At 37.1% G+C, this 19,552-nt stretch overlaps 1 protein-coding gene across 2 annotated transcripts in view; it reads right to left on the bottom strand.

Annotated features, from left to right (window-relative positions):
* Positions 1-5,668: 5,668 nt before the first annotated feature.
* LOC126827053 (LWamide neuropeptides) overlaps positions 5,669-19,552 on the bottom strand; it is a 54,466-nt gene continuing 40,582 nt past the window's right edge. The window contains exons 1-3 of one of the 2 annotated variants that reach the window (XM_050556239.2): positions 17,219-17,356; positions 11,392-11,474; positions 5,669-7,798 (exon numbers count right to left, since the gene is read on the bottom strand). In XM_050556239.2, coding sequence (XP_050412196.2) covers positions 6,442-7,798; positions 11,392-11,465 — 1,431 coding nt within the window. In that variant the 5' untranslated portion in view covers positions 11,466-11,474; positions 17,219-17,356 and the 3' untranslated portion in view covers positions 5,669-6,441. Of the gene's footprint in view, positions 7,799-11,391; positions 11,475-17,218; positions 17,357-19,552 lie in introns of those variants that run through there. The other variant, XM_050556234.2, reaches the window with a different exon arrangement.

Here is a 19,552-nt window from a genome sequence, read left to right on the forward strand (position 1 = left end):
TGGGCTGAATGCTTTTCACTACAGACAGAGGAACAAATGGTCATGTCTTTGCACTAAAATTTGTATGAGGTTGACCACCAAAATTTTGAGATACACAAACTTGAAGAAGCATACTAAAAACATGTAACTAGTTGCCGTACATATCACCGTAGCCCAGACTGATAACCCCGTTGTTATCCTTCCGCCTCAAAATCATGAATATTTACCAAAATCTGGCAGAAAATGTGAATTCAAACCCTCTTCGTCCATTCTAGACCAAAAAATCAACAAAAATGAGCATGCAAAAGGGACGAATAGAGACAGGGAGAGAATTGCCTTAAATATACGAACTACAATTTGTTAAATCTAATGGTGGTCTGCCTCCAGACAGACATTCTTGATATAGAATTACTTCCCTTGCATCAGTACTATTCTGTTCCTGACACTAGAGAATCGTATGCTAATATTACTATGACAGCAAGACAGATTAGTTATGTAAATATTTCGACAACAAATTATACACATATTTTAACTACAGTTAAGGGTGGGGAAAATGATAGTAAAGATTTTAAATATTTGATGCCATATTTGTTGTTAATGACGGGCAGATTACCAAAAACTTAGGACCCGGTCTTAATGGTACTCACTGGTTAGTGATGTTTCTTTAAATGACAGGGAGCTTTCCGCTTGTCAGTTATGCAAGACGGTGGGCATGGCAATGAAAGCTTCTGGTCGTTCGGATGTGACGAAAAACAAAGGTACCGTGTACACGCCTGCATGCCCTTAAAGTAATTCTTGGCAACTGGAATTCGAAAAAAGGCTAGACCGTAGCGTCGCTGTCCCGACTAAAAGTCCCTCATAACACACATTACGGCGTATGCCCGTCTTCATTAGAACAGTATTCTGGTCTCGTCAAACATCCCATCCCTACAGATGTTAGGTCTGGAAATGTTCCGTTAAACTACCATAGTTTCTGAACTCCAATACGATACTAAACCTGTTACAGTCACACCCGTACAATGCAAACCTCATTTCAAACGAAATCAGGACATGGGTAACCAAAACTCACTTAACACTTGATATTGCGAGCATAATTAAGTCACTGAAGTGTTTTAACAATAAATCCAGTATCTCTCATATAGTCATTTTTGCAATTTGGTGAGCATTAACTATTATAAACACATGCTTTGGCAGGGCATGCATTCACAGACCAAACTCAGATGGATTCCAAAATAATAAAATACACAAAAATTTGAAAACTATTTTATTGAAATTCATCGCCAACAAAAAATTATCAGACATGCACCATACACAATTTGACAAAATATATTATCAACAATTACTAAATTGAGTCAATAACATGCTATCGAAATATAAATAATTATTGCCCAAATAAGGAATAGCAATGTTATCATTTGAGCCAATAAAACTATGACCTCTGCTATGTTCTGTTTATTTGAAAGCTTCCTTAAAGATGCTTTTAGATTATATTCGGATTGTCGCGTTGTTTACCCAAAATATCGTTGATACCTACATGCATAAATAATTAAATACACGATGAGTAATTTAATAACCCAGTCAAATTATGTCTATATCTGTTACCCTCCCACGCAGAATACAAAGAAATTTGGCATTTACGCTTCCTTGCAAACGTTTCATAATAGAACCCCCTAAAATAACTACAGAAAAATGTCTCTCTGGAATGCGCCAAAGGTCAACATGGCCTGAATTGCCAGAAGTACTATTCCTAACAACCCATAAATTCCAATGTATTCCTATTTTATCATGAAAGAAACTCTGCTTACTGGGGTCCATTAACGCATATTTGTCCCCTTTAAAAGCCAAAATTACAAATGTTTTGCCATTGCTAAAAGGGCTGGGAACCATATTGACACAGATTAAAGACTGGGACTATATAATTATGGTACACTCTACATTCTAGGCCAGAAAAAACCGGAAGGGCGGTAAAATTAAACAAAACGGCGGGAAAGCATAGTAGTCCTCATTTATTGACAGCGTGTAAGAGAACACATTAGTTCCCCCCGAAAAGGGGGTATTATAAGGTGTGAGAGATGTTTCAAGGGATTTCCATGCCTGTCCTTAACACAGTTGCAATCGAGAGACATCAAATCGACCGTATACGGTCCAAATATTAAATCTATCCTTTTGAAATACAAATTTGAGATCATAACATCCGATTATGACAGTGAACGAGAAGGAACATCTGCTGAATTATCTTTTGATGGAACCAAAATTAGTTTCAAACTTGTGTTGTGCTCTAACAAAACAAAAAATATTTGCTTCAGTTTTTGGTTTAATTCAGATGATCTACTGTACTGGTTATTCCAGGAGTCAACCAAACCCTTGTTATCAATTAGAGCATCAAGTCGAGAATCCCGTATCTCTTGACTAAGTGCCAATAAAGAGTTTAATAGAGCCTTCGATTCCTTCAACAAAATTGGCAAACTCATCCCAGTTTGAGTCCAGTGGTCATTAATCTCTAAATTATGTATTCCATTGTTCAGAATACCCGCCCACTTAAAATCCGAGGCATCAGCTGCAAACCCCAAAGTTTTATGAAATTCGGCCTTCCAATATGCCATTGGAACTAGTGGCTATAGTGCGAAAGCAGTTACCAACAAACGATTCGATCCTGTAATCGCTAATGAGAAGGACAGGCACTTTCCTGCAAAACCTTGCAGAGATTATAAATTCACCCGATTTAATGCTAAAATATCTTCCCTCAAATTTGCGAACTTTTCTATTTTAGTAACAGTTAACGTTAAGGTTTGGTGAATTGAATAAATTATCATCCTTAGACAAACTATACTTTGGGATGGAATTTGAACACATTTGGATATACAAACAACATAACCCAGTCGAATTATTAAGTCACATGACATATATACCGCGATCTTTATTCTTCTAATATTAGTTTCGTTTTCCATATTTATAGATCCGATCAACCTACCATCAATATATACTAAATTGTTAACTCCAAGAAATCTTACGTAAGACGCTACTAATTTACTCAAAATGTGATAGACGTAAACTGAGTGGAATTGTATTACAAACATAGTAGGCATATTTCCAATCGAAACCCCCAAAAGAACAGCTGTTTGTTTTGTTTTTTTTAAAAAAAATGAAAACATGGTCGTATCCCGATTTTCATCAAGTTTAGTCATGAAAGAACCGTGATCAATAATTCTAGGAACATCGTTCAAGCTGTCTATAAAGAAAGGAGTTATATCCTTCATCCACATATTTAAAAAACGCATGTCGAAACATAAGTCTTGTTTTGGTTTGGTTGGCTCCACCGTAAGTGGTGACACAATGTAAGGTAGGTTACCTACGCCAACAGAGCCCAAATGGAAATGGCAGCGGTGTTTAGTCTATTAGCAACCTCGTTATCAATAAATTCAGCAAAAGAGTAACAGTTAGAAGAATTCTTTAAAATTTTAGCTGTAAAAAGGAACAAGAGCTAAATCAGATTGAATAGACTTTGGTAAAGCGTTCAAAATACTATTACATTAATCAAAACAAGACTGTGTAATACACCCGCATTAAATGCGCTTGAGTCCCTAAAGACAATATGATCCATCTCGACCGGATCAGTTAAAACTGATTCGGAAGGTACCATATGATGCCATGCACAGGACACGCCCTCAAATTTCACCCAATTATGATATTCAGATTGTATCTACAAAACAAAACGTATAACAAAAACTTGTAGTTATGTTGAAAGTTTGCAGAGTCCGTTTCTGATGCAAAATATCAATATTGATTTCAGAGGTTCTAGATGCGTATTCTTTAACCCCCCTTACCATGGTTTCTACAGATTCCCGTTCTTTCTGTTGAGCTTGGAATTCTTCCCTTAATTTTTTGGCTTCCGATATCAATTCATTCTACAAAAAAGTAATTTTGAACATAACGTGATGACGAAATCCCAGCTCCAAAAAGGTTTAAGGGCTTTCCAAGACATCAGAGTATAAGCAACATTGGCAATCTCTGCACAGTTCGTTTCACTCTGATATGCATCTTCAGCTATCGGAGGTACAGACGATGATTTGCGAAAAACTGATTGAAGTACAACACATTGTCCCAACATGTCGAATGATTTCCAACCCACTTGATCCAAAACATCCCTATCACATACGCCTTTAGCTCTTAAGTTAATAGCGCACCCACTGTACGCAACTGACCAACTAAAGAGCCTACGGATGATGCAGCCATTCTGCACGGACAGTTGCACATTACTTTCTGGACCCTGGTCTTCCCATTCTTGTCCTTATAAACAAGAAACTGACGCATAGCTTTACCGAAGCCAGGAAATCAATAAGTTCATTTTTCAGCTTTTTAATAGAATATTTTGAGGGTTGTAAATAGCTATCTAATTCTCTTATTCGGTCATTTACCTCATCAACTACTTTTAACTGAAAAAAAATAATAAAATGACTCCAAATGAACTCCTACACAATATACAGACTTTCGATAAAATTCTGAGAACTCTGAACACACCAAACACCGTGCTAGTAATATGAACTTCCCGAGTGGATGGGAGGATGCTTGGTAACAAATACAACTTGAGATAAAACATCAGATGTTCCATCAGTTCAGGAGCCACGGTGGCTAGGTGGTTAAGACGCTGGCTCGCTAGCCTGGGGGTCGGGTGTTCGATCCCTGCAGCTGTCTAGTCCTTCGGATGAGACGAAAAACCGAGGTCCGGTGTATACATTGGAGTGCACATAAAAGATTCCTTGGCAGTTGGAATTCGATATAAGATTAGGCGATAGTTTCGCTGCCCGGGCAAAATTTCCCCATAGCACACTGTATGGCGTATGCCCGTCTTCATTAGCCCAGTATAGGAGCAGAACAGTAGGATGTTAAACCCCATTTCATTTCATTTCATTTCCATCAGTCTACATAGAGTAGAGTATTTTCATAGATTCAGTCTGAGATTAGAACATTACTGGAGTCGTCGCAGATATATTTTACTAGTAACGGTTTGGGATGGGTACAGTTTTGATGCCCGAGAGATTTTAATTTAGATTAGAAAATATGAAGATCAATGAGAGGACACATTCTGATTCATGGCTGATGCATTCGATATGGCCCCCATTTACATCAAAAAGGACTACACAAATAATGTTGACTTTGGTTTGAACTCTGCTGGTAGACATCTGTATGTTTTATAGTGCTGTCAGTTTCTCAGGAAATGTTTGATTATGCATACCTTAGTGACTGTTTGTCTTTAATAAGAACTAGCTGGGATTGGTACCGTGTGTTACTCGCACAGAATATTCCTCGGAATGCTACACTGGTCCCTACCCTTTCTTCTTAATTCTTAATTTCTTTTAAAATAAATCAAAGCTGTGACACCGGAAGACATAAGTTTTAAGAGGGCAACACGAATGCTGCATGACATACAGTTTAAGGCGGCAACACGGATACGGCATGACATAGGTTTAAGAGAACAACGCGGATATTGCATGAAAAAGGTTTAAGAGGGCAAGGCGGATACTTAGGGTTCAAAAGGGCAGCGCCAATACTGGGGGGAGGCGAGGATAATGTTATGGTTACACTTCCTACAAGAGCTAGGTAATAAAATATGGTATTTAATCGAGATTTTAATTTATAGCACATCGTTCTTTACAAATATCATTTATATATAAATAGTTCATATTATTTTATTAATAGTTTTAAAACCTTTACATAAATATCTTAAACTTCATAATTGTATTTAAATAAATTACACACATCGGTACATAAAATAATATGGGGTAATAATAAATAAAATATAGTTTGGGTATTTATGTATAATTATTACACAGAAACTAAAAAATTTAAAGTGTTATCTTTGACTGTTAAATTATATTCTGTTCAAGGCCTTGAAATAAAATATATATTGTGACCACTCAATAAGCATAGGCCATGGACTAAACAACATGACAATAATCAAATTCTTAATTTCCATAATAAAGCAGGATTACATGTAATATATAAGCGGGTAAATAAGCAGCCAATTCAAGTTAATTGTGATTAACAAAAAATAAAAAAGAGTTATATCAGTAACGCTCATATGAGATGCCCTTTATGTCATTAAAGGGAATGATATGTATTATTCCTTATTACAGCAATGTTGTTGCCATCTACAAACAAATAAAGAGAATAGGTTCTAGCTAGTAGCTTGATTCATAATGTACATTTCAAATATGTAATTATATAGGTTAGAGTTCACAATAATTATTATCAAATCTTTTATTTTAGTTTGAAAGTAAATTATGTCTTTTATTGGTAAATAAATCTTCAGATAACAAGTTTGTTGATTATATTGTTCATTCCCGATGATCACTGAATAACTACCAAGAGATCATTATTTTTGCATTGTCTTCACGTAAAAGAATAGTTTTTGATGAAACTGTAAACCATTTTATAATGTGTATTATTTAAATCCTCTTTTGCTTAATCCATTGCACTAGCTCTATTTAAATCATTTTGACCTGACAGGGATGAAAAAGAATTAACTGTTCGTTTTCTAACAAGATCGTACGGCTGCATCAGTTCTTCAGCAACATCATTGTCAAATTGCCTTTTCCCGACAATTCCACTAGCTAAAGGATCAAGATACCTTTTTGATTTCATTTCCTCAATATATGAATGATATTTTGACTCCATATTTCTTTTTCCAATGAGGCCAGTAGCCAAAGGGTCAATTGTTCTTTTCCCGATAAGACCAGCAGCTAACGGATCTATGGTGCGTTTACCAATAAGTCCTGCTGCAAGTGGGTCGATGGTGCGTTTACCAATAAGTCCTGTTGCAAGTGGGTCGATGGTGCGTTTACCAATAAGTCCTGTTGCAAGGGGGTCAATGGTGCGTTTACCAATAAGACCCGCAGCTAAAGGGTCAATTGACTTTTTGCCAATAAGTCCAGAGGCTAACTGATCTATGGATTTTTTACCAATAAGTCCAGCAGCTAAAGGATCAATTGATTTTTTGCCTATAAGCCCAGAGGCTAACTGATCTATGGATTTTTTACCAATAAGTCCAGCAGCTAAAGGATCAATTGATTTTTTGCCTATAAGTCCAGAGGCTAACTGATCTATCGATTTTTTACCAATGAGTCCAGTGGCCAAAGGGTCTATCGATTTTTTACCAATGAGTCCAGTGGCCAAATGGTCTATTGATTTTTTGCTAATACGTCCAGAAGCTAACTGATCTATCGACTTTTTGCCAATGAGTCCAGTAGCCAACGGATCTATTGATCTTTTAACAAAACGCCCAGAACCTATCTCTATGGTGGATCTTTTACCAATCAGTCCAGACGCCAATTGATCAATCATCCGTTTGCCAATAAGACCGGAAGCCAACTGGTCGATTGTCCGCTTTCCAATAAGTCCAGCAGCTAAGGGGTCGATTGTTCGCTTTCCAATAAGTCCAGCAGCTAAGGGATCGATTGTTCGTTTTCCAATAAGTCCAGCAGCTAAGGGGTCGATTGTTCGTTTTCCAATAAGTCCAGAAGCTAAGGGATCGATCGTTCGTTTTCCAATAAGCCCTGCGGCTAGTGGGTCCATATGTCGTTTTCCTATGAGTCCTGCTGCTAATGGATCAAATGGCCGCTTCCAAAACATATCGCGATATCGTTTTCCAAATGGTCCATAAAAACGTTTGCCTATCAAACCACTGGCCAAAGGATCGAATGGTCTTTTACTATCAAAGTCATACAAAAAACGTTTATCTGGGCCAGGATAAGATTCTGACATATAATTGACGTTTCTTTTAATCACAAGATGGTCTCTAGTTTTGGCTTTTAAACATACACTGAAAAATAGAAAATAAAAATTTAGTCGATATTAAAGCGTACTTATATGGGAGAGAGAGAGAAAGAGAGAGAGAGAGGGGTCCACTAGTCTCAAACCAGACCATTTCGGAAGTGGGCGGGGATACAACTACAAATTACCGTGAAGCGTATTAGATTCTTGTAATGCGTCTCCTGCCATGAGTGATCTGTTTCTCTATTTACGTGATCTTATGGCACGGGTGTCGAACACGAGGGTAGGTATATATAAATATTGCACTTTGGCCCAAAACGTATAACTTGTGAACTGTGTTGATATTTTTATTTTGCCTGTGTAAAATCACCAACGGTACATAAACATACTCATTGCAAAACCCAAATACTGCGGTCTAACTATATATATACATATATTTTATTTCATCCTTGAGACTTTGCTTATTGTTAGCTCTATTAACACAGATCTAATCCTTTTCTTTCATAAGGAAATACATAGTGTGTAAATTACATTTAAATCTGTGAAGAATTTAGTTGCTTACATTGTAATGACATTCCGACATTAATGTTTACGAGACAAACACCATTTTACTCAACAACAAATCTGCTCGTAAAAATGGGACTTGGCTTTCAGCGTACAATGATTTAAAAACAAATGCCATTCTGTATAATATAACACGTGGAAGTAAAAGCTGATTACCCGACTTTCCGTCATATACAGTTAACATTGCTTATATGAATTCTAACTTTTGGGGGATCTAGGGCCTAATTAACAAAACAGGGTTGTTTTTTTTTTATCCAAATCCAAAACGACTGTAAACCTACGTTGGCTCAATTAAGTGGTCAATTTGAAACTGCAATGCAATCTACACGAAACCTCAGAGTGTTCAATTCAGACGACTACACAATTTATTTCCCACATCCTCGCTACCCCCACTGGTATTGTTCCGTTTTACTCTACTAAACCCTGGGTCCATGCAGGCGGAAGACACGCATTCAAATTATCCGCAATTGCTAATTGTGTTTTTTTTTTATACGCCCACATTTTCATGTGGACGTATATTGTCGTCGCCCCTGTCCGTCCGTCCACAATTGTTTGTGGACACTCTACAGGTCACAAATGGCCGCCGTTCGTTCTCAAATAGCGTAAAAATATGGTATATCAAGGTTGTGGACCCTATAGAGGTCACAATTTTTATCCGATTTTGGGCCGATTTTCACGAAATTCGAACTCAGTCGTCCTCAGGGTGTAACGGTGATATAATAATACGGTTTTTTAAATCGGATAAAATTATGACCTCTATAGGGTCCACAAGCTAAAAATGCGATTTTTCGTACAATCAGGGGCCATAATTCAGAAAGTTACGGTCCGATATGCGCGAATATCGAAAGGAACCGAGATCTTTAGGTTATAAACTTACATTTCAAGTTTCAAATAAATCGGATAAAAATTGTGACCTTGATAGGGTCCACAAGCTAAAAACGTGATTTTTCGTACAATCAGGGGCCATGATCCATGAAGTTTCGATCCGATACATGCCAATATCGAAAGCAGCCGAGATCTTTTGGGGATAAACCTATATTTCAAGTTTCGTAAAAATCGGATAAGAATTGTGACCTGTAGAGAGTCCACAAAGAATTGTGGACGGACGGACAGGGGCGACGGCATAATACGTCCACATGAAAATGTGGGCGTATAACAAAGATCTCGGTTCCTTTCGATATTTGTGCATATCGAATTGTAATTTCCAGAATTATGGCCCTTGATTGTAGGAAAAATCACTTTCTTCTTAGCTTGTTCTCTATCCATCTCTCGAAAATGTGGGCGTATCCTGCCTGGCAGCCGCTGGTTTAACGTCCATTCAAAACATTCGATGACATGATCCGCTCATAAGGACTGTTATGACTGGTCTAAATACATTTTTTTCTATCAAAAATATGTTTTATATGGAAGCCGATAAGTACCCTTTTGCTTCTTGGTACCTTAGCTTCGCTACAATTAACAGTGCGAAGTCAAGAAATAATCAGTACGAAGCCAGGGAGTCATGCCTTCTTGCCACACACTGTTAACCCACAACAAAAAGAAGCCGCGACGGAGCGAGAATTTTTGCCTTATTGCCTTCGCGTCTCTATTAGTCTATAAACGCAAAGCGAAGGCAAGAAGCCGCGAATTTCACTTTTATTTTAAATAGGTCAACCCAAAACACGGAAAACAAGCCAACAGTGAGGCTGATGTCCCCCGCCGAAATTGCAAAATAAATAGATGACACATTGATCAATCGCACATTTATTTTTTTCACTAAGTTTCATCACTCTCTATCAGATAGAATCAAGATTATCTTGTCCCAAACAATCGACAAATGAAATCGATTAGCTCTGCTTAGCTTCAGCTCGAAATGTTAATCATTGAACTCAGTCACGACATTCACCTAATGAACATCTACATAAAGTTTAAACATTCACCTAATAAGACACCTAATAAACACCTACACCAAGTTTGAACATTCTAGCTCAATTAGAAAGAGAGTTATTGTGTTCCAAAGTCTCGGCCAATGAAATTGCTTATCTCTCTGCTTACCCTGGGCAGAAAATGCTCATTGTCGAACTTAGTCAAGGTATTGATGTAATAAAACTATACACCAAGTTTCATCACTCTCACTTAAATAGATCTAAGTTATCGTGTCCCAAAGCATCAACCAATCAAATTGCTTATCTCTGCTTACCCTAAGCAGAAAATGCTCATCTTCGAGCTCCCATCAAGGCATTGACCTAATAAACACCTACACCAAGTTTGAACATTCTAGCTCAATTAGAAGGTGAGTTATTGTGTTCCAAAGTCTCGGCCAATCTCGGACCAAAAAATTACATGACACGCGTAGTTGTTAAAAGGCTCTACCAAATGATAAAACATTAGCTGCACTTAAAGAACAAATACTGGTGTCAGTCATGATTGCATATGTGACAAACATATTCCAAATATAATTTTAACATAGAGATCGTTGCTACGGTAGATGTGTAACAAACACTTGAAGAAATGGGAAGTGACGACAAAAATGACAAGCACGAGTTATCCTTCTATATAACAAACTGAAGTAATAAGAGATAAGACACGATCGAATTTTATTTCACAAATACCCTCGCCCTGCCCCCAACGCATTCCTTGTCATAAGGGTAAGTGATTTCAAATAAAACGTCAAGTTACCCAATTCTGAATTGTCACATTTCAAACGTGAGTATATGATCCGAGCTTAATGATAATTGAAGTTCCAGTGAAGGTACATGCAACCTTTATCTGGAAGACTGTTACAGTGTCCTTACTAACTGGTGTGACAAAAACTGTGGAATGTTGCGCTGAATCAACTTAGAAATAGAACAGGTTCCTGGAGTTCAGCGTTTTATCTCGAGGCATTTTTAGTCCACCGAGACAATAATACATCTATTGTTTTGGAAACAGAACAGGATACTGCGACCTAACAATTTAAATGGAAATAACACACAACCTTAGAACTAGCACAGTTTAAATGGCCGGGTGTTTTATTATTCCATTTGAAAATTTGATACAATACATATATAACCAGATTCAAACTATTTTCCGAAACAGTTAAAAAAAATATATACATACCAGTAATTATCACCAAATATACACAAGAACGCCAAACAAACAATATTGTACATAATGGCTACACGTAGTTCCATTGAAAATTCCTGAAACATACAAATAGAAATACTATATGGTATATGATATAGATCTGTAATGACGTTCTATAAGTAGGATGAACATGTAATCTAATCATTACCATTAATACCCGAAGATTACCGTGAAAACTGGAGTCATATTATATATTAAAGAAAAGGCAGTTGATAACAAGATTACATCCAAGTTATTTACCCGTCCGTGAGAAATATAGCGACACCATTTATCCAACAAACCTTAGGTATTTAGGATATTTTTAAAATACATTAAGTATTTTTTATCGATTATAACCAATCGTTAATACAAAAAGAAAATGAACAAAAAGGTTATGTACATATTTACAATTTCAGGTTTGGCATATTTATTTAAAATGTCTAGAAACGAATGGATAGGATTATCGTCTGTGCCCTTTACTAATGTCTGTATTGAAATTAAGCTTTGGGGTAAGATAACAAGAGGTTGTCATCCAAAATGCGCCCACATTTTGCAAGAGTTGGACAGAAAACAAGCTTAAAAAGATGTTGCATACAATCTTGGGCTATAGCCCAGGAAGGAACGGTCCGATACGTGCAAGTATCGAAAGGAGCCCAGATCTTTGTGATATAAATATATATTTTAAGTTTCATCAAAATCGGGTGAACATTATGACCTCTAGAGGGTCCACACCTTGGTATTGCATACTTTTACACTATTAGCGTACGCGGAGAGGCCAATTTTGTCGGGCGGTTTCGGTCCGATGTTCACAAAATTCGAAGTCAACCGTCATTATGTTGTAACGGTGATATATTAGAACGTAGTTTTGAATCGGATAAAAATTGTAATCCCTAGAGGGTTTACAGGCTAAAAACGCGATTTTTCGTAGAATCCGATTTTTGGGATATAAACATAATATAAATTTCATCGAAATCGGATAAAAATTGTTAGGGTCCACAAGATCAAACGCAATTTTTCGTAGAATCAGGGGCCATAACCCAGGAAGTTAGTGTCCGATATGCGCGACTGTCGAAGGGGACAGGTATCTTTGGATTATAAATATATATATATATATCTTTGGGTTATAAACCTATATTTCAAGTTTCGTTAAAATCGAAGAAAAATGGTTACCTGTAGACGTGCAGAAATAAATTGTGCACCGACGGGCGGACTGGGGTGACGACAATATACGTCAACAAGACACTGTGGGCGTATAAAAATTGAATTTGTGCGTGTTTCTCAATTTTACTTTATACGTGTCGTAAATCTACACCCTATGTAGTTCCTATATAGAAAGACAACAATGAGTCGGGGTCATTTAAAAGAAGCCAGGCAAAGAAACATATTTGGAATAACCTTGGGACAATGTTATTTTTGGGGTTAACGGTTTGCTGGTGATGAGTACATTATGATAATTAGTCATGGCCGAACGTGTTTAACTTACATTACACTATAGCTAGCATCTATATATATATATATATATATATATAAATCGGATAAAAATTGTGACCTCGAGCGGGTTCACAACCTTTGTATTACACTATTTGCGTGCGTGGAGCGCCCATTGTGTCGAGCAGTTACGGTTCGATTCAAACTCAAACCATCATTATAGTGTAAAGGTGACATTTTTAACCTTTTTTTTAATCCGATGAAAATTGGGACATCTAGAATGAACAATCAGGTGCCATAATCTGTAAAGTTACGGTCCACTATGCGCGAATATCGAAAAGAACTAAGATCTTTGGGATATAAACATATTTTAAGTTTCATCAAAATGGGATAAAATTGTGACCGCTAAAGGATCCACAACCTTGGTGTCACACACTTTTACACTATTTGCGTACGAGGAGCGGTCATTTTAGGTCAGATTTTCACGAAATTTGAACTCAACTATCATTAGGGTGTAGCGGTGATTAATTTGAACGGTTTTTAAAATCGGATACAAATTGTGACCTTCAATTACAACACAAACTAAAAACGCGATTATTCGCACAATCAAGGGTCATATTCCAGGAAGTTACAGTCCGATATCGAAAGGGGTTATAAACATAGCTTTAAATTTTCATCAAAATCGGTAAAAATTGTGACCTCTTAGAGTGACCACAAGGTAAAAGTGTGATTTTCGTACAAACTGGGGCCATATTTCATGAAGTTACGAGATCTTTGGGTTATAAACCTATATTTCAAGTTTCGTTAAAATCGAAGAAAAATGGTGACCTGTAGACGTGCAGAAATAAATTGTGCACCGACGGGCGGACTGGGGTGACGACAATATACGTCAACAAGAAATTTTGGGCGTATAAAAATTGAATTTTTGCGTGTTTCTCAATTTTACTTTATACGTGTCGTAAATCTACACCCTATGTAGTTCCTATATAGAAAGACAACAATGAGTCGGGGTCATTTAAAAGAAGCCAGGCAAAGAAACATATTTGGAATAACCTTGGGACAATGTTATTTTTGGGGTTAACGGTTTGCTGGTGATGAGTACATTACGATAATTTGTCATGGCCGAACGTGTTTAACTTGCATTACACTATAGCTAGCATCTATACAGAAGGTCTCATGGGTAGGCGATTAGCTTGGTTTACAATTGTAAACAAATTCGCATCAATGCCCAAAGGATTGTTTTTGTTTGATGGATATTATCTTCGGATAAAGACAATTTGACCAAGATGCCATTCCTGGCAAACTCTTTTGAAAAATACAAGCCACCTCGGAGGCTGATGTCGCCCGCCGCAACCCCAAAATAAATAGGTGACACATATTAATTGCACATATACTTTTTTGTGAAAAGTATCGAGTAATCAAACTGGTTATCTATACTTAGTCTAAGCAGAAAATGTTCACTACCTGCTAGTGAAACTCTACACTACGTTTCTTCACTCTCCGTAAGTTAGAATCAACGTTATGTTGTTCCAAACCATCGACCAATGAAATTGCTTCGCTTAAGTGGAAAATGTTAATCAATGAACTCAGTCAAGACATTAACCTAATGGACATCTGCACCAAGTTCAAACATTCTACCTCAATTAAAAGCAGCAATGTACCAATGTCTTGTCCAATCATAAAATTTTGTCATTGAACTTAGTCAAGGTATGCAATATAATGAATCTATACTCTGAGTTTCATCAATCTCACCCAATAAAAAACCAAAGTTATCGTATTCCTAAGTCTCAACCAATCAAATTGCTTATCTATGCTTAGCCTTAGTGGCAATTGCGCATGATTGAACAGTCGAGGCATTCACCTAATAAACACCTACACCAGGTTTGAACATTATAACTCCAAAGTCTCGATTAATGATACTTAAGTCTCTACTCACCATCGAACTTCGTCAAGGTATTGATGTAATAAAACTATACACGAAGTGTCACGACTCTCACTCAATTAGAATCAAAGTTATCGAGCGTCAAAGTCTCGACCAATCAAATTACTTATCGTTCTGTTTACTCTGATCAGAAAATACTTCTTAATGAACTTAGTAACTTTTTTAAAATATGAGTATCAAAAGAACAAAACAGCAGGACCTACTGAAGGTTTTAGGCCATGTTTTGTCATGGTCAAGGTCAAACACGGAAGTCAAGAGTCAAAATATTGTTACTTGGTTTTCAAAAGAACCAACGACCCCATGACCTCCTGAAGGTTTCAGAACATTTTATATGAGCACAACACAACGATACTTTAATATAACAAATCATTAGAACGATATTTCGAATATTAGAAGATATCGATCAATCGAAACAACTGTCAGGGTTGGTGTATTACATTTCATTGTCGGTCGAGATTGGTACTATACATTTCATTGTCCGGCTGGGTGCGTTATGGCAGGGTGGGCGTGTCGTTACATTTCATTGATAGGTTGGGTGCGTTATGTCAGCGTGGCTGCGTCACTTTTCATTGTTAGGATGGGTGCGTTAGTATTCTTGTCGGAGTTTGTTAAGGGTGTGCATTTGTATGTGATCATGAATCGTAAAAAAGATAGTAATAGATATCGGCGGACTAATGAACCAGCGGACTAGTGAGCATTCTCGCTGCTCGGCCTAAGTAGAAAATGCTCATCTTCGAACTCCTTCTGGGCATTCATCTAATGAACACCCACGATATTGTGGGCCTATGTGTTTAGTAACCCAATACTTCTACATAGCCCCTTTCGCGGTGTACATACTTTTACCAACGATGTTGCAAGGTCTGGAAGAAAGTCATTCACAGATGACATTACGTCAGTATTACTTTGAAAATGACGACCGGCTATTTCCGTTGCCATTTGTTGAAACAGATCTCATACAAATCTGGCCAAAAATTACCAGGGTCTTGCTTCAAGGCTCTCTGAAACGCTTAAAATCCGCAGCCCACTTCTTTACGGAAGGTGCACCATCCCCTAAAGTGAAGATCGTGTCGCATGTATCAGTGCTGGGGTTAGTCCGTTTAGTTGCAATTACTTGGTGACTGCCCTGTAGCCAATTTGGTCCATTTCTGGCGATTTCAATGGGTAGGTCCACAAGATGGTCAGGTACGAAGATAATATATACTAATACGACAGTTGCAGTTCTTATGATCTATCCTTTTCAGGCTTATAACTTTCAGGCAGCCCTCGTAAATATTTTTGTTTAATTTAGATATCCCACAGATTTTTTTTGCAGGTCGATCCTTTTCCAAGCGATTTGCTCAGGAGTTACCACTAGGTTCTTAAACCTCTTTGGCGTCATCTGCTACGTCCAGAGGAAGCCAAGAACTACTAGTATACGTTCACATTTAAAATGTGTACTAACTTAAAACATGCCAATTCGATAACTAGGGTGTCAGTGCCCAATATGAACGAAGAGTTTGTATATCGTCGATCCGACTTATGCACCAACTTGACTGATGAAGACCGCATTCACCATACAGTGTTTCATCGGGAAACGTGCTGAGGCCAACTCTTTTTTTTACTTCTGTCCCTCCGTCCTGCACCACCGACAAAGGGAGAAATACGCTGGAAAATCCCGGGGAACTTTCTCGGCCAACACCGAGATCGACTTACTCACTGATTCACCGCGGCTTCCTCATAAACATTTTTGCAACAATAAACCCCCCACGAAGTGAAGTTACGATCTGTGAATTTAAACTGATAATTCAATAAACTTGTGACCTGTTTATTTAAAAAAAAAAACACTTACCAGAATAAAACACAAGTTTATAACTTTACAGACAACAAGATACAATATAAACAATTTTTCGGCATTAATTAAAATTTATGGTGTATTTAGCTTCTTGCTCGCGGAAGTACATCAAGTACATCGAGTGAAAGAAAGTCAAATAACATGTTTCAATCCCCAACAAAGCTCAGAAAAACTCCTACTTGAAAATAAAGTGTAACTGTTCTTCATAATTGGGGTGATATTGCTCCCGTGGCTATAAGCAATTAAAATCGCATTAAAATTTTATGAAGTAAAAATGAAGTAATTGTTAAGCAACAATCCCCATTCAATATATGATAATGACGACGAAGAGTTTTCAGCGCTTCTATACAATTATATGTCTAAAGAAACAAGAACAGGAAACAATAACTAAACAATAACAATATCTTAAAATAGAACTTCTTTGGAACCTATTTCTTGTAGATATAACAATTAACTTTAATTCTAAGAGTCCTCATATGACTAGATTTCAAGGCAAATGGGCACGTTCTGGTATAGTGGATGCGAAAATGACAAACTTTGTAAGGTTAAACGGTTCTCAGAAAAGGAAAAGATTTACAAAGGAAACTGATAATTAATATTAAAAAGTAAAACAACTCTACCTGGTAAGTTTTCCAAAATGAAGCTACGTGAAAATCATACAAGAGTTCGAACCACTAGCTCCGACTTCTACTCCACACCAAGACGCGTCGTTGATTGATTTCTTAAAGTGTGTTCCTAATTTTTATAGTTTGTAATTAAGGCGGTATGTCACCCACTCTTGTCCTGTGTGTATGATTTTCATTAAAAGACGCGCGTGTTTGACGATTGATTAACAAAGTGTCTTACACACTAACATTGATTTTAGCAAGTCTGGTAGTGCCGATTCGAGCTGGTCAAATTATCAAACAATTGATCAAAACCAAGGTAACTCTTTTAGAAAAGTAAACATTCAGCTTGCACAACTGAAAATAGAATCTTAATTAAAACTAATTTCCGGGTTGTCGCGTATTGTTTATAGTAATGTTATCAGCATTAAACGAAAAAGCTAGTTCATACGCATTTGCAATCATTGAGTGCTAGGCAAGAGACAGATTATGAACAACTATGTCATCTATCCAGACACGCGCCTCTAATAACAAAGATTTCAATTTAGAACTAATTTATCAATCTAATTTTATTATTGCCCATAATATTTAAAACAATAAGTGGCTCGTTAATCTTTAAAAGGCATCATTCAGCAGGATTCGGATTTATAATTTAATTAGGGGATCACGTGGCTAAGTGGGTAAGGCGCTGGCTCGCTAGCCTGGAGGTCGGGTGTTCGATCCCTGCATTGGCCGGCGTGGTTCCCCCTTGTCAGTGATGCAGGACGGAGGGCCTGGCAAGGACAGCTGTCTAGTCCTTTGGATGAGACGAAAAACCGAGGTCCCGTGTATACATTGGAATGCACGTAAAAGATCCCTTGGCAGTTGGAATTCGATATAGAGTAGGTGATAGTGCCGCTGCCCGGGCAAAATTTCCCTCATAGCACACTGTATGGCGTATGCCCATCTTCATTAGCCCGGGTTAGGAGCAGAACAGTAGGACGTTAAACCCCATTTCATTTCATTTCATAATTTACTTTTCCTTTCAAGGTTGTGCCTTTAACCAACGGAGTGGAGGCAAAGTAGTTTTGCATATTTTAAAAATCGGTTTGTTGATCTAACGGATTCGAATTATGCAAGAAGGTTTGAGATCGGATGAACGGCACAGTCAACACCGAGAATAAACTCTACGTGGCTGGAACAAATATTGCAAATATTATACCAGCTCCCAAACTATATTACATTCCGCGTTATTGGACCATGATAAAATAGTCGACAAAAAATACAAAAGCCAAAATAAAATAATGCAAATAGAAAAGAAAAAGAACAAGATGACTAGTCGTCACCATCCCGCTCTCTTGCACTTGTTTGGAAGCCGTGAGTATAAACAACAGTAGCTGGGCAAGCGACGCTCGCTACTCCCTGTAAGGTTTGTTGCTACCCCAATCAGCTGCTGCATGTTAAACATTAAGCTTATACATCAGAAAATATAATAGTTTGATGTTTGTACAAAGTTTCAAAAAGATTATATACCCCCAAACTAAGTCAAATGTGTAGTAAAAATTCAAAAATCATTCAACAGAGAATTTTTTTGTTTCCATGGAAACACAACACTTATTAAATCCGACAAATTTCTAATCAGCAAAAGGCAGAACTACGGTAATAGGATGATGTGTGTGCAATGCTTCAAAAAGATATTTTGAACTGTTTATGAGAAATGCTCCGAAAACAAAATTTTACATCATTTGTACCCATGAAATAACAAAAAATAAATCTAAAAAATTCCTAAATTGCAAAATACAAAACTACGGTAATAGGATGATGTGTGTGCAAAGCTTCAAAAAGATGTTTTGAACTGTTTATGAGAAATGCTCCGAAAACAAAATTTTACATCATTTGTACCCATGAAATAACAAAAAATAAATCTAAAAAATTCCTAAATTGCAAAATACACAACTACGGTAATAGGATGATGTGTGTGCAAAGCTTCAAAAAGATATTTTGAACTGTTTATGAGAAATGCTCCGAAAACAAAATTTTACATCATTTGTACCCATGAAATAACAAAAAATAAATCTAAAAAATTCCTAAATTGCAAAATACACAACTACTGTAATAGGTTGATATGTGTACAAAGGTTCAAAAGGATATCTTGAACGGTTTATGAGACATGCTCTGGAAACGAAATCAGGACGAACGGAGCCCATTACAATACCCCTCTTTAACTTCGTTCGACGCGGGATAAAAAGGAGACTATTAAAGGGCTAACCCCGATAATTTTTTGAAGAATAAAACTGTTTAATTTTGTTTTAAAATCCCTTAAAATCCTCTACCTAAAGGCCGAGCAACTAACTCAATATTTGGGATAAG

The sequence above is a fragment of the Patella vulgata genome, chromosome 1 (assembly GCF_932274485.2).
Source record: "Patella vulgata chromosome 1, xgPatVulg1.2, whole genome shotgun sequence".
NCBI lineage: Eukaryota > Metazoa > Mollusca > Gastropoda > Patellidae > Patella > Patella vulgata.